This window comes from Leptonychotes weddellii, chromosome 13, assembly GCF_054177405.1.
Source record: "Leptonychotes weddellii isolate Sample4059 chromosome 13, ASM5417740v2, whole genome shotgun sequence".
NCBI lineage: Eukaryota > Metazoa > Chordata > Mammalia > Carnivora > Phocidae > Leptonychotes > Leptonychotes weddellii.
Genome location: NC_138381.1, coordinates 19,524,688 through 19,540,590, shown reverse-complemented (window position 1 = coordinate 19,540,590; position 15,903 = coordinate 19,524,688). Strand labels below are relative to the sequence as shown.

Genomic DNA, 15,903 nt, shown 5'->3' with positions numbered 1-15,903 from the left:
TCCTGCTTTTCTCATTGGGGAAGATAAATCACCAATTTCTTTTTGTCGGTGGTTCTTCCTGTAATTTGTGAAATTAGCAATCTTGGCTAAGAGATCTATGATCCCTCCAAATATGTTGCTATATTGATTTCAACCTTTAAAAACCAAATTAAGTTTGATAGGTATTGATACTTTGGTGAAATATTGTTAAAAAGTCAATATTATTAATTAATTTTTAAATATTCAGAGTCATATTAGGTGTTCTGTAAAACATGACTTACACTGTGTGTTTAGGAGAAAAGACCATGATTTGCCCCCTACTTTTTTTTTTAATTTAATTTAATTTTATTACGTTATGTTAGTCTCCATACAATACATCATTAGTTTTTGATGTAGTGATCCATGATTCATTGTTTTCGTATAACACCCAGTGCTCCATGCAGTACATGCCCTCCTTAATACCAATCACCAGGCCAACCCATCCCCCTACCCCCCTCCCCTCCAAAAACCTCAGTCTGTTTCTCGGAGTCCATAGTCTTTCATGGTTCATCTCCCCCACCCTCCCCGATTTCTACTTTTGAAAAATTTTGTTTTATTATTTTCAGAACTCAATAACATTTTAGCTAATCTAAATAGAGTCTGCATTAAAGCTCTTCCATATTTGCATGAAATGATCATTCTGAGGTTGGTGAGCTGTTATAAGATATTGAACAGACACCTTAATGTCAAGAGAAAGGTCCAGAAATAAAACTTCATGTTGTTTCCCTGATAGAAAGTAAGTGGAGTGGTCCAGGGTCTCAAGTTCTAGTCTGCAAGAGGCTCTGCCTACCTACCAACCAACCATTATCTATGGCAAATGATTTTAAGGATCCCAGACTAATCCCAAGCCCCAGGTTCTAGAATGACTTTGCCAGGAATTAGGACTATATGAATCAAGTCACTTAAAGTTTTGGGATCTCAGTTTTTCATCTGAACATAGAAAGTGTTAAGCTAGATCAGGGTTTCTCAACCTCAGAACTATTGCCATTTGAGACTGGATAATTCTTTGTTGTGGGGCCTGTCCTATGCAATGTAGGATCCCTGGCCAGGAGTATTTCCCCTCTACCATGTTGTAACAACCAAAAATGTCTCTAAACTTTGCCAAATTCCCCCCTTGAGGAGCAAAATCTCCCCAGTTAAAAACCACTCATCTAGATCACCATCCCCCAAATGTTGTCCCAAGGTAAACAGGTCCCATGAGAAGCTCTGAGGAAAAAAAATGTCCTTTTGTCAAATAATATTGGGCCACTAATGTCTCTTTTGCCAGATCCTCTCCTTCTACCTGAACACTAGATGTATTAGTCTTGAAACATCTCTGCTGACTCTACACTCTTGACTTCGTGACCTCGTCCACTCCCATCTATGTGCCAACTCCCAAATTTATATTTCTAACACAGACCTTCTAGCTGCCTCTTTATAATTTAGCATAAGATCTCAACCCTAACATAGTCAAGACTGAGCTCTTGTTCTTCTCTCACTGGTCTTTCACCCTCTCCCTCACCTCAGACATAGGACTATGGCTTAAGTCTGAACCTGACACTTCCTTTTTTCCCTCCCCCACTTGCAGTCCGCTTTGTATCGTGTATTTTGTACCTGTCTACTTTGCTTGGCTGCCTGGCCACGAACTCAGTTGAAGCTATCACTGTGTCTCTCTGGAGAACGTTAACATCTTCTTGACAGGTCTCTCCACTTCCACCACCAACCCCTTTCTTCCTGCAAGCCCTTAAATGGTCTGTGATTGTTCTGAGGATAACTGAATGTGATCTCCGAGGCTCTTGAATGAACTGGGTCTTGTTTCTCTTTCCAGCCTCATTTTGTGCCGATTCCCTTTTGCTCCTAGTGTTCCGGACACATGATCTGCTCTCAGTTCCCCTGTAAAGAAACAGGAGCTAACTCCTAGGATATGCCATGATTCTGCCTAAATGTTATTTTTTTTTATTATGTTATGTTAATCACCATACATTACATCATTAGTTTTTGATGTAGTGTTCCATGATTCATTGTTTGCGTATAACACCCAGTGCTCCATGCAGAACGTGCCCTCTTTAATACCCATCACCGACCTAACCCATCCCCCCACCACCTCCCCTCTAGAACCCTCAGTTTGTTTCTCAGAATACCAAATATGTATTTACTTCATGATTTGTTTAATACATATTTTCCAGTAAGTTGTAAGTTCCATGATATCAACCATGATGCCTCTTTTTGAGAGGCGCGTGGGGGCAGGGGCAATTGCAGTATTCTAATTTGATACTTACCTAGTTGTATTCCTCAGACGAGACAAACCTAGGGTCCTCCTACTCTCCTGTCATCCCACAATGTTCTAATTTGGAAACTATTCTCAAACTGCATAATATACAAGAAGACGATGACGTGCAAATTATTATGAAGCAATGTAAGCGTGGCCCTATGAATACTTGCTAATGGTTCCATAGCCTGACTATTGCTTCCTCTCCACTCTTCCAGAAAAACAGCTCAGAAATGGAGCTTTCACAGCTCCCTTCTAACAATTATGGGTTGATCCCAGGTGAGAAGTAACTTGACATTCTACTCAGGTCACAATGATCCAGACAAGGTACATGTTTTAGGAATGGAAGAGATAGGCCATTTAATATATATTGATTTTTTTTCCTTCTCTGGTCTAACCAGTTGGGCAGACTTACAGCTACATCACAACCATATGTGCCTCTCATAGGTTCCTTTCCGCCTGCTTGAATCCTTTCATGAATTCTCTCCCCCTATCCCCCCCAGCTTCACTGACGTATGATAGACATATAACATTGCATAAGTTTAAGGTGTACAGTGTGTTAATTTGATACACTTATATATCTCAAAACCATCACCACCGTAGCATTAGCTGACACCCCATCACATCACATAATTACCATTTATTTTTCTGTAATAAGAAAATTTAATATCTATACTCTGAGCAACTTTCAAGTATATAGTACAGTATTATTAACTATAATCTCCATGATGTACATTGTAACCCCAGAATTTATTCTTCTGGTAACTGGAAATTTATACCCTTTGGCCCAATATCTCCTCATTTCCCCCCAACCCCCAGTCTTGATAGCCACCATTTTACTCTCTGTTTCTATGAGTTCAGCTTTTTCAGATTCCACATACAAGTGCTATCATAGAGTATTTGTCTTTCTCTGTCTGACTTATTTCATTAGCATAGTGCCCTCAAGGTCCACCCATGTTTAGATCACAGCATCATATCCCCAGCACCTAACTGGATCTTCAATATATTTTTCTAGAATAATTGTTATATCCTTTACCATCCCTGCCCTATCTCTCCTGGCAATTCATAGTTCACATTAGCATGTTCAAAATTCTGAGATTTGAGAAAAGAAATATGTTTTCCAACTTAATTGACCAAGGAACTTCCTCCCCACCCCATAATGCCGATTAATATTTCATTTTAGGAAACATTGGCCTAGATTATCTGTGAAATTTCTTCCAGCTGATTCACTGTATAGCACCTTATTTCAGCAGGAGATGCTTTGAAATATTCAATGCCATAGGAATTTCTGTTCAAATTCAAAGACCTGTAAAATTATTGAGACATATGTTGAGCTCAGAGTGTTCTAATAACAAAACTGTTATCAGCGAAGACTGCAATTGTGGGAAAGAAGTCCAGTCCCCAAGCAATCATTGGATCTGTTCTCTCCCAAGTACTATAAAAATTAAAGACATTATTATTTCACAAAACCAATTTTCCAATTATTACTAAGACTTTAGGCCCATCAGATTATGAAATATATATTTGTTTTTATCGAATTTAGTAGAGAAAGGATGTAACCTCTTATGGTAATCAGACATCATGAAAATAAAAAATGGATGGAATGCCCATGTGACTTTTAAAAATTTAATTTTCTCCTGACCAATTTTAATGAAACACATCTAGGTCTTTGATTACTCAGACAATGGATACCCAAGCTATTATGGTAACACCAAGAAAAGATGCATTAAGACAGTGTATTTTTCTTTCATTTGGAAAGATCACATAGAATGAATTATGTTGAATGACATCATAATGTCTATTGGATGCCAACTCTGTGCCAGGGCCTGTGGCCAGTGTGTTACATCCCTTATCTCATGAAATAATCACAGTCTTCTGGAAGATATTTGCAAATCTCTGAATTACATGCAGCTTCCACTCTGAAGCCCAAAAGGCGATAAGTGTCATCTGGCCTCTTCTGGAGTCAGGCAGTCATTCAGAACTCTTAACTCTAGTGATCTAGGTTTGTGAGCTCTTAATTTTTTCCTGATTTGGAGCAGTCTTTTGATGCATCCAGATACATGGTTGATGGTCATTACTTGCAGATTCTGCATTTGTGAATTTACCTACTGCTAAAATTTGGATTTTTAACCACCAAAATCAGTACCCGGGGAGCTTTTATGGTCATTTGTGGACATGTACAGAGCAGCCAAAAATTTAAGTAGCTAAATGCTCATAAACTCAGCCGAAATGGAACAAGGGACTCTCTGCCTTATTGTTTCAGCTCTCACAGTATAAACAAGTGTCCTTATTTAGTGCCAATTGTTCACATTTTTGTGAGTTTTTTGATGGCGGGTTCAGTGTTTAAAGTGGCCCTTAAATGTAGTGCTGAAATGCTGCTTAGTGTTCCTACATGCGAAAGGCTGTTAATTAAGCTTCACTCAAGCATGAGTTGTAATGTTGTTGACTGTGAGTTCAATGTTAATGAATGCACATTATATATTAAAGTGTCTTTAAACAGAAACACACTTAAAACACGACTATGCATTGACTGATAAAAATGTTGTAACCAGAGGCTCCCAGGAACCGAACACTGAATTGCCTCCAGAAGCAATACTTAGTATTCCTTAATTCAGTGTTTACAGCAACTTTATAGAACAAATTACTACAAATAATGAGGGTAAACTACACCAAAAAATTCCATTCCACTTGACTTTCTGAACTGCCCATTTGATGTCAAATATTCTGATTACTCAGCCTTCGAATTGAGATTGGGAAATTAATGAAAGGCCTTGAATACCAAGTTTTAAACTGATAGGAACTTTTATGAGGAAGTCATAAAGGCTTCAAAGATTTATAATGGGAGTCCTCATGATCCCTAACTCTCTGAGGCAAATGGCACGAATATAATCTCACTAATGTGCAGCAGAGCCCAGAGTCATTACTTTCTGACTTGAAATGTGATGCCTTTCTGGGTGGAAAGAGACAAAATGAGTAGAAATTTGAAAAATTCTAGTTTACAAGGTTTTAAAAATGTTCATAAGGTATACTGCTCTGTAGGACTCAAACTAAGTTGGTCAGAAATGGTGAACTGTTAAATCTAAGTCATGCTAATAAAAATCCATGATATCTCCAAGTGTCTTCATTGTAAGTTCTCACATAAAAGGTTAATTTATTCCAATCAATTAATTTATCAAGCACAGAAAGGGCATATTGAGATACTACTGTAAAATGACTTCTTAAACTGTAAGTAAAACTATGCTACAGAAAGTTCTGACCTTTCATTACTTGACTCATTCCTTTGTAGTAAATGTAAAAATTATTTCAAGGAAATCTTATTTCTTTCACTTAGAAGCAGAATCTTTTAACAGAAAGTGCTATTTAAACACTTTTGCTGAGTTCCTCCCCTGAGATTCAAGTTATATCAGAAGTGCTTAATATTTTTCCAATAATAATGACTCAGAAATAAATTTAGGTGACTATTGTTTCAAAAAAGCAATGATTCTTAGATAACTGTCAAAAGATAGTGTTTTGATTTTGAAGCAAGAACTGGGTTATTCTATTCATTTGTGAGAAGTTAATTTATTTTTCACACTGAGTATTATTTCTAACAATTTTGTAGTTTGGAAGTCTACACCAGAAGTATCCCAAATGGTATGGTAGATGATTAATTTAGGCAACATTTTATTTAATGTTTCAGTAGTATAATGAACTTATACTACTCCCTGTCACATGCTAAGATGATTATTTTGTATGTATTTTCCCTAATTCTGACAATAGCTGTATATAATAAGTATTATTATTTCCATTTTATAGGCAAAGGCACTAAGGGTCCAAAGGCCTAAATATTTCACTCAGGAGGTATAGAATGCTAATATAACTTGTTAAAGAGGCACATTCAAACTTCGTTCTAGGAAAACATCCAAACTCATTGCTTTCTGCTCCTTTTTAAATTAATTGATAAATAAAATAAGCTAATGTTTACTTTTTAAAACACTGTGACTTCTAATGAATCACATGATGTATAGAACATAGTATTTCTAATTGATCACTGAGGATTTAAAGAAAGCAATTTAAAGGGTCATTAGCCATTCTCCCTTATATAAGCAAATTATAAAAAATATCTTATTAGTCTGTTATTTTCATGTAAATATTGTCTACCTTGAGGTACTATTGCAACACAGGAAAACAGTTATAACAGGACTTTATGACACTCTTTCAAACCCAGTGATTGGCTTTTAAGTGGGATTCATACATTCTTAACAGGTTGAAAATTAAATGTGTTTTATAGGTAGCTTCTTTAAGAAAAAGGAAATAAATTGTGAGCTATTGGTTTCAAATAGTTTGTCTTTCACACCATCTAATAAAAAGTATTTTCTCATAAAGCACAGCCTCCTTGATTCTCATCACCCTGGAATATTCACAGTACAAAGTAGCCTTCTTCCTCCTCTTTCCACTTTCTACTCAATATGGTAGGTTAATTCTTTTCTAAAAAAAACCTTAGGTATAATTCACATGCCATAAATTCACCCTCTGAAAGTGCACCAAGTCAGTGGTCTTTAGTATATGCACAAGGTTGTGCTGCAAGCTCCACTATCTAATTCCAAAACATTTTCACCATCCCCAAGGGAAAACCTATACCCATTCTCAGTCCTTCCTCATTCACTCCTCCCATCCACTGGCAAACACTAATCTACTTTCTGTCTCTATAGATTTGCCTATTCTGGATATTTCATATAAGTGGAATCACAATATTGACCTTTTTGTGTCTGGCTTGTTGCCCTTAGAATAACGTTTTTTTTTTTTTTTGTTATGTTTTTTATTTATTTATTCATGAGAGTCAGAGAGAGAGAGAGAAAGAGGCAGAGGCAGAGGGAGAAGCAGACTCCCCACCTAGCAGGGAGCCCAATGCGGGACTCAATCCCAGGACCCCGGGATCATGACCTGAGCCGAAGGCAGACGCTTAACCGACTGAGGCACCCAGGCGCCCCATAGAATAACGTTTTTAAGACACATGCATATTGTAGCATGTATCACATATCAGTTCCTTATTATGGCTGAGTAATATTCCCCTGTATGGAACTACCACATTTTTGTTTATCCATTCTTCAGTCAATGGACATTTGGGTTGTTTCCACTTTTGGCTATTCTAAATCATGCTGCTAGGAATGTCTCTGTACAAGATTTTGTGTGGACATATATTTCATTTATCTTAGGTAGATAATTTCGATCTTTCCTCTCATTTTTCATTGCTTCCCCCCCTCCCCCAGCTTTAGGAATGCCCAGAGCAATGGGAACTTCCACATCCTTAACAGCTTGATAAACACCAAGCTGTCACATCTCCCTAAATCTGATCGCCATTTGCCTGTCTTTTCCCAGAGCCACCCGTTGGCCAGATGCACCCCCCACATGGCAGTGTCACTCCTCAGAAGAACAGCAACCTGCTTGTGATCATTGTGATCACCGTTGGCGTCATCACAGTGCTGGTGGTAGTGATCGTGGCTGTGATTTGCACCCGGCGCTCTTCAGCCCAGCAGAGAAAGTAGGTAACAGCTGGTTCCTAAGAGGAGCGAGGTCACCGCTTGACCTATCACCTTCTTGAGTTCTATTTTTGACAGTCTCTTCCTGGGTTCTTTCGGAATTCACCACATATCCCTTATCCTCTGACCCGAGCAAAACCTTGCCTTTTGTTGATTCCAGGTCCATAACTTGAGTGACTGAGGACCAGACTTGCAGACTTAATAATAGAATCCACCTGGAGACCCACGTGGCGTTTCTGCTTGATTTTACTTCTCCGGGCCAGATTCTTCCTTTCAGGCGAGAGCAGGTGTTCCTTTCGCAGCGTTTAGAGAATGGACTTCATCAGGTCCCAATTCATGGCCCTCTGTACAATTATGTATAAAATGTTGGAGATGTGTGTTCCTCTAAAAGTATTTCCCCATTCTGGCAGGGAGGACTGTAGGCATTGAATCGATGCTTTTTGCATGAATGATTACCAAATTCAATGTAGTTCCAATACTGTGGAGTGTTTGGTTTGGAGATAGTAGTTAGGATAGAAGAGATTCTAGAAATTCAGAATAGTTCAGATTTCCCGGCTATGGTTAATTCTCAGAAATTAAACTTTTTGAGGGGTTTAAAAATATTTTCACATTATGCAGTTCTAGGTTATAGCACATGCAGAGGATGATACATCAAAATCAAAGTTTAGAATGGAAAGATGGTTTTAATTCAGCTTATCCGCTGCCAGCAACATCCAGAATCAGCATATTAACCTGTGTCAGCCAGTTGTGGGAATCAGCGGCCTCCTGGTTATTCTCTGCCTCTAGCACTTTTCGAATCTTGCCTGATTTGTCCCTTTCAGCTGTACTTTCTCACTGAATTGGCTATAATAAGCTCTTCCCTTGATTTTTTTTTTCCCCCCTTTGGCCTCAGGCATGGTGCCAGCACTGGAAGCCTGAGGCATGGGCCTATAGGTAGCTGGCTTGACAACTGTATGATACACACAGTGTCAGAGAAAGATTCTCTAACAAATAATTGTTCCTCTCCTTTGCTAATATCTTAGATTCTCTCTCTTTTTAAAAATCCTATGACCCATTTGTTGATCGGTATTGTATCTTCCAACCTCTTGAAGTGTTTAGAAACAGGGTACAGGAAGATGTACAAACTGAAGAAAGTGACACAGGGGTGTCGATGCAGTCTTTGTATTTAATTGATGTATATGGCAGGGCACATTTTATTCCTGGCTGCATTTGTGAGACTGTCTTCCAGCTGGTTGGTGCTAGCTAGTGTGCTAATCCATTGTGCTTAAACAAGAAACCAGGGCAACTGAGCTTAACTGACCCTCGTGTGTTAGCATTCTGGGAAATCCTAATTACCCACAGAACTTCCACATGCTTCACACTCAGTGAGGCTCTGGAGAAAAAAGAACTGCAACTGAGTAAGGCATCCAACAGTCTCTCGGTCGAGCTATCCCAGGAAAGGGGTTGTGCAGACACAGAACGGTAGAACACCAATGTGGCAGGGCTGCGAAGCTGAGCTGACAAAGATTCACGGACACGGAAGTGGGGAAGGCGTCAAAGCCAAACTGACCCTATTTCATGAGGGCTTTAAAAACATGGATGCATTCACTAAGCTAAGTTTAATTAACTAAACCATCTGTATGTAGCGGGGTGTTTTGTTCCATTTTCATCCTTGTGAGAAGAATGTTGGAAGGTTATGTTGACCTGATGAACCGGATTCCTGGGCACGTTTTGTCCTCACAGAGAAAATGCCAGTCTTCTCAAAGTGCAAAAGTGGTATTTGATGCTATTTTGAGAAACTCTTAAATTGTCTTAAATCCCCCTCTAAGCACTTTGTTAAGAGCTTGAAGGTTTTATTTGGAAAGAGTTGAGGCTGAGCCCTGGGTATGACTTGTTTTTAAAATTAGGAAATGAATGAAAGAATAAATCACTCCATGAATGACTGGAAACCAAAAACAGTGGATTTATAGCTTCCCGTGCTACTGCCCCTTCGATTTTTCCTCAGCCTTCACCAAAAGTCTCTTAATATTTACTTGGCATTTTTTCACGATTTTGCTTCATGTATCTTTCTCCTGTAACAGACCCATTGGCATTCATCTCGGTCTCTTTGTTTGTAATGTTAACAGAGGAAAAACAGAAAAATTTTTCTCCTTCAAGATATTCCTGATTTTATTCCTATTTAATTTAGTTTTTCTTGATTTCACCGAGGATCCTTCTTCCTGATACCACCACCACTGAGTCTTTTAGAACAAATTAAGTGATGCAGATGAAAGGAAAATCAATTCCAATCTGAGACAGAAATAAGGTCCCTTACAGAACTCTCAGAAAAATGAGAGTTTAATGTAATTAATAAAGTGAAATAAGAAACACCTTCATGGGCTTCTTCAATATCTCTTCATCTGTTGGTGCTGGAGAATGTAAATTGTCTTTGTGTTTTATCGGGGCTCTTGATTATATCCAATGGATTTGAAACGTATTTTTGTGTACTATTGGTAACACTTAATTCAAGTTAGTATCCACACATTTTATTGTATGGTTTATCATATATATATACACACACATATTTAATAATGATGTAGTTTTCTGATTGATTCACATTCCAGTTGGTTAGATTTTATTTTTATAATATAAAGTAACTAACAGAAGGTAGAACTCAAGTTCTAGTTCTAATTCCTCACTTCTTGAATTAAATTAGTGGTGTTTAAATCAGCCTAAAGGAAGACCTAATCCCTGAATGTCGGTTTCCTCAAATGAGAAACAGGGCTAACTACTTGCTATCATTCTCTCTATCTTAAAACGTTGAAATTCCCTGTGGAATGCTATCAAATTATAGAATTGCATGGTAGGACTTAGCTTCAAATTAATATGAAATAAAAATAATTTTGCCTTTCTTTTTAGTTATTAACTTAAATTTTTTTACTACTTTGAAGAGAATTCCCTTACACATTTTCAATTAGTGAAATTATAGTAGAATATCGTAATATAGAAAAAATGTGTTTATGAAAAATGAAAGGGGTTCTGTGCCTTTTAATTAAATAATAACATTTTCCTAGCCAAAATATAGAACATGTGTCACGATAAGTTACAATGTATCTGTAGATACTAAAGACAAAATAGGGGACATTGAGAACCTCCTGGAAATCCCAGACACATGGTTATCACATTTCTAAGGCAGTTACCTGGGTAGATAATCAACAACTTGTCTGAATACATTCAATTTAAATATGTAAATAAAATTCAAGGTTCACTTGATAGAATAAACAGTTGAATAAGCCTTCTATTTGATTTAAAAAGTATATAGCAGGTTTTAAATATTAGTCCACATTCAAATCTTGACAAAAATAATTATCTCCAGTACTGACAATCAAATGTTTAAACTCTTAAATGAAATCTACTGTAGTTTAGGCTAATTTCACTGATTTTTCAAATTTTTAACATTTTAATAGATTTTTAGTATTCCACAGAGGCAACCTCTGGGAAAGATTTGGATGGAAGAAGTAGGGCAGGTACTTATACATCCCAATATATTTTTTCCCTGTTAACTTGAATCATTCTTCACACTCAGTTCAGGCCCTCTTCCTTTCTAAAATCTTCTGTAAATCCCCAGTGGGGCAAAGTGTCCTTGCCTTAACTTCCCAGTAAATCTTGGGCACATGTGTATCTGACCAGGAGAATTAGTACAGAGCTATTTGCCTCCTATGAACAACTTGAGCAAAGGATGCCTAAGCACAAAAGGGAATTTAATAATTTATTACAATGTAAAAAAATAATTTATTACAGTGTGGCAAAAGAATCTATGAGATGATAGTATTTTAGAATTTCAAAGGGCGCAGTCCTGAATAAAATGAATCCTAACCCAGTGTTGGTTTCTACCCTTTCATATCCCAATTAAAAGTGAAAAGGAAACAAACTTCTCTTATAGTAACAGGTTATGTGCAAAGTAAGAAACAGGCCAATAAAGAATCAGAGAACCTTGCAAAAAAGTCTTTCCAAGTTGATAATGAAAAATTCTTATTATTTAATTCAAGTAATTACTATGTGCTTACTATGTGATCTGCATGATACAAAGTAACAAATCTGATTAACTCTTGGCTAAAGATCTTTCTGCAATTCCCCACTGACTTCCTGATATTATCAAAAATGTTTCTGTTGGAGGCAAGGTCTCCTATGATTTGGTCTCTACTTTTTCAGCTTTACCAACTGCCAGTCCCAGTGGTTGCTCCTTCCTCCAAAAATGCAGGAATTCACAGTATCCATGCCATTTTTCATTCATTTATTAAGCTCCTAATGTCTCACCTATCTTTGCATTTCTTAGTGCTTAGCAAATTTCTTGACACGTACTCAGTATTCTGTAAATGTTCACTGAGTAAATACATGAATTAATGTTGTAAAACAATGGATGATGTTGGACAAGAGAAAGAAACAGAATTTGCTCCAGTATCATGAGGAAACCAATTCAAACACTGGGAGCACCTGGCCAGCTCAGTAAGACAGACAGTACTCAATGCAAGATGAGTGTTAAAGATAGACAAGGAATATGAGTTAGATATGCTAAGATTACACTGACTTACATGGTCAAGAAGGATTCCTAAAGAAGAGAAGCTTGAAGAAAATCTTTTAAGAGTAAGTAGTTTGTAAGTAAATAAGATTGTAAAGGCATTCTGGGCAAAAGTATGGTGAGATAGATAAGAGAGAGAGAGGGAGAGAGAGAAATAGGGAGAGAGATAGAGATGGACAGCGAGAACAAAAACCACCAGCACTTGATTATGCTGTGAACAGAGAACCTTTATTCAAGAATTCATGGGGTAGGAAGAGACCCTCCCATCCTACAGCTGTGTTTGGAAACCGAAAGATTACCTGGTACCTGTGAGAAAAGATGCATGCATCTAGGAGGGATGAACATGTGACATGTTCTATATCGAATACAAAAACTAAATTTAAAATAAAAACAAAACCAAATTCACTTAAACAGTGTTTCTCAAACTTTAGGTGCATGTGATATCCCTGAGGGCTGTTAAAACACAGATTTCTGGGCCTCGCCCTCTCGCAACATCCCCCCCACACCTGCAAGTTTCTGATCTCAACGTGCATTTCCAGCAGATTTCCAGGTGATGCTGATACTGGGACCATACTTCAGGATCCATTGCATTAGGTTCATCTGCATACAAATTTTGAAGATTCCAGTGGTGAGACAGAGGAGCTAGGGGGCCACAATGGGCAGCAGTCATTATGTCAGAGAACCAGCAGATGGACAGAAGGCTGGGATGACAATGTTCCTGCAGGTTTTAAGACAAATTTCAGGCAATTTAGTTATGAGCAGATGTCAGTTTTATTACAAACCTGCTGCATGGGCGGCTGGGCTGCCACCAGCAGGGAAGGGAGGCCTCTCCAAGGTCAAAGATTTCTCTCTTGAGAAGACACATTATAGAGAAAATAAAAGACAGCTGAGTGGATGAGTAGCTTCTCAGAAAAGGTCTTGATCTGACTAAAATCCATCGAAAAATGTGTATGCATTTTATCAGGAATGATAATTTTTTCCCAGGTGGAGGTTATAAATCACAACATATAAAAAGGCTCTACCTCAGTCAGGTTTGGGATTTTTTTTTTTTTAATAAAATACTTCTGGGGAAGCTTGGCATACTGAGGTTATGGGGGCTGGTGAATGAATGAATGAATGAATGAATGAGTCATGTGTGTAAATGAGAGGAAACCAGAATTCATAATTTATTTTTAGTTTCAAAGATTATTTGACACATTTTCCCCCACAGGATATTTAAATATTGAGTTATTATGTAAAGGTTGACTGTCTTATCCTGGATGTCAGAACTGGTACTTCTCTGTATGCAGCCTTGTAGGCACTGGGATTAAAAAGTTATTTAGCATTTTGATTTGTTAGAAAGATAACAGGGTGAAATCTCCAAGTTCTAAAATGACATTAAATTGTTCTAAGAAGTTACCAGGAGTAGATTACATAAAGAGCTGTGTGTGACTTGCAGATTGTTTCCTGTGGGCAGGTGAAGTAGAAGGAAATGAATTCAGGGAACGGATGGTTAGCAGAGAGTTATTATCTTAGACACAAGAAAATGATCTAAGGGTTATTATAGACCATTGTCTAGAGTCAGTGTGGGACTGCTGCCAGGAAATCAGCAAAATGTAGGTAGTTGTAGGAAAAACATTAGAACAGAAAATACTGCATTGTTTCTCTGCTAAACTACTCGATAAATATTAAGTCTGGCATTCTTTGTCTCCTCTCCCTATCAGCATCCTTCAAAAAAGACCAAAAGATGTAAAACAAAACAACAACAATAACAAAAAACAAGTCACACCACTAAACATTCATTAATTGCCTCATATGCATAAAGGTCCTTTTCAGCATTGGAAAATAAAGCAGTCGCCTTGTACAGGTTACAAAGAGTTTTCACTGAAGTGGTTTGTTTGAACCATTTAGCAACCATGAAAACAGTTAATCCTTATAAGCCATTCGTTGCAAGTGAGGAACTAAGAGGGAGTTACTTCTCTGGGGTTCTATCAGAGGTTAGATTTTAACTATCTGAATTCTGTTGTAGGAGAGACATTATTACCTTAAAAAAAAAACAGAAGCTACAGTGGAGATTTTTAAAAATGGAGAACTGTTGGGGTGCTTGGGTGGCTCTGTTGGTTAAGCGTCTGCCTTTGGCTCAGGTCATGATCCCAGTGGTTAAGCGTCCGCCTTCAGCTCAGGTCATGATCCCAGGGTCCTGGGATCGAGCACCACACTGGGCTCCCCGCTCAGCCAGGAGCCTGCTTCTCTCTCTGCCCCACCCCCCTCCCGAACCCCGCTCATGCTTGCTCTCTCTCTGTCTAAAATAAATAAATAAATTCTTTTGAAAAAAACAAAAAAACAGAGAACTGTAAAGCAGAGGTTGGAAACTTTCTGAAAAGGGGCAAATAGTAAATATTTGAGGCTTTGTGAGACATGAGGGACACATGGTCTTTGTTACAACTACTCAACACACTGCAGTGTGAAAATAAAGGAGCTCAGTAGGATTCCAATAAAATTTTATTTACAAAATCAGGCCGTGGGCAGATTTGGTCTACAGGCCATAGTTTACTGACCCTTACTATAGAGAACAGTGGGCAGGAATATCATGCTACTTTACTTAGCCTGCAGGGAACATATGAATCTCACTAGCCCCCAAAAGAGACTACCACTGAAAAATGAATTTATGGTTGTTAAATTCTTACAGAGGAAAATAAGAGATATTTGAAGCCTACTTCTAAACTGTGTTCTTCTCTCTTCAAAGGATGGGTCTTACTGTGTTTGCATCCAGATACTTAGTGACTCCAAAGCACAAGTGCTTTATTCTCCTTAGAATGTCCTCATGCCGCCTTTTGTCTTTAAATAGCACATTAACTTATACAGCTGAGCTATGGACTTTCTTCTAAACCCCAGTCTTGGCTGGCACAAATTCTGGCCTTTTTATTTCTTTTGCCCTTTCAAAGCAACTCCTTCATTTATCTCCTAAACAGATGTTGCAGTCAAGTACCTTACGACTGGCTCCAAAGATTGGCATATGGCTCCATCTAACCCATTGTCACCTTGTGTGAAAATTTGTAGCTGGTGAAGCTAGAGTCGGGCACTCTCTGGCAGGCAGCCTAGGCCTTGGGGATTCAGCACCACTGCTCCTATAATGTGGTGAAGCTCCAGGGGAGGGGAGGAAAGGCAGCCAAGACACGCCTGCCAATTCTTGGATTTCATAGGTTTCCTCCTGGGAGCACTCTTGTATCCTTGATACACTTGTATCCTTCCCTGAATTGACTGAGAAAAGAGAGGAAAGACCATTGAATAAAGGTACTCACTACCGCCTTCTAATTTTTTGTTCCATAGGAAGCGGGCCACCCACAGTGTTGGCAAGAGGAAGGGCAGCCAGAAGGACCTCAGGCCCCCTGACCTTTGGATACATCATGAAGAAATGGAGATGAAAAATATCGAGAAGCCATCGGGCACTGACCCCACAGGAAGGGACTCTCCCATCCAAAGTTGCCAAGACCTCACACCAGTCAGCCACAGCCAGTCAGAAACCCAACTGGGAAGCAAAAGCACCTCTCATTCAGGTAACTCTCTCCTCTTGGGCATCCAAACCCCCCATTCTGAACCCC

The 15,903-nt window shown here is 38.4% G+C and overlaps 1 protein-coding gene across 1 annotated transcript in view; it reads left to right on the top strand.

Annotated features, from left to right (window-relative positions):
• Window positions 1-15,903, top strand: part of DCC (DCC netrin 1 receptor) — a 1,045,570-nt gene that overhangs the window by 971,591 nt on the left and 58,076 nt on the right. The window contains exons 22-23 of the mRNA XM_081802524.1: window positions 7,625-7,787; window positions 15,632-15,858. Of these exons, the coding sequence (XP_081658650.1) occupies window positions 7,625-7,787; window positions 15,632-15,858 (390 nt within the window). The remainder of the gene's footprint in view (window positions 1-7,624; window positions 7,788-15,631; window positions 15,859-15,903) is intronic.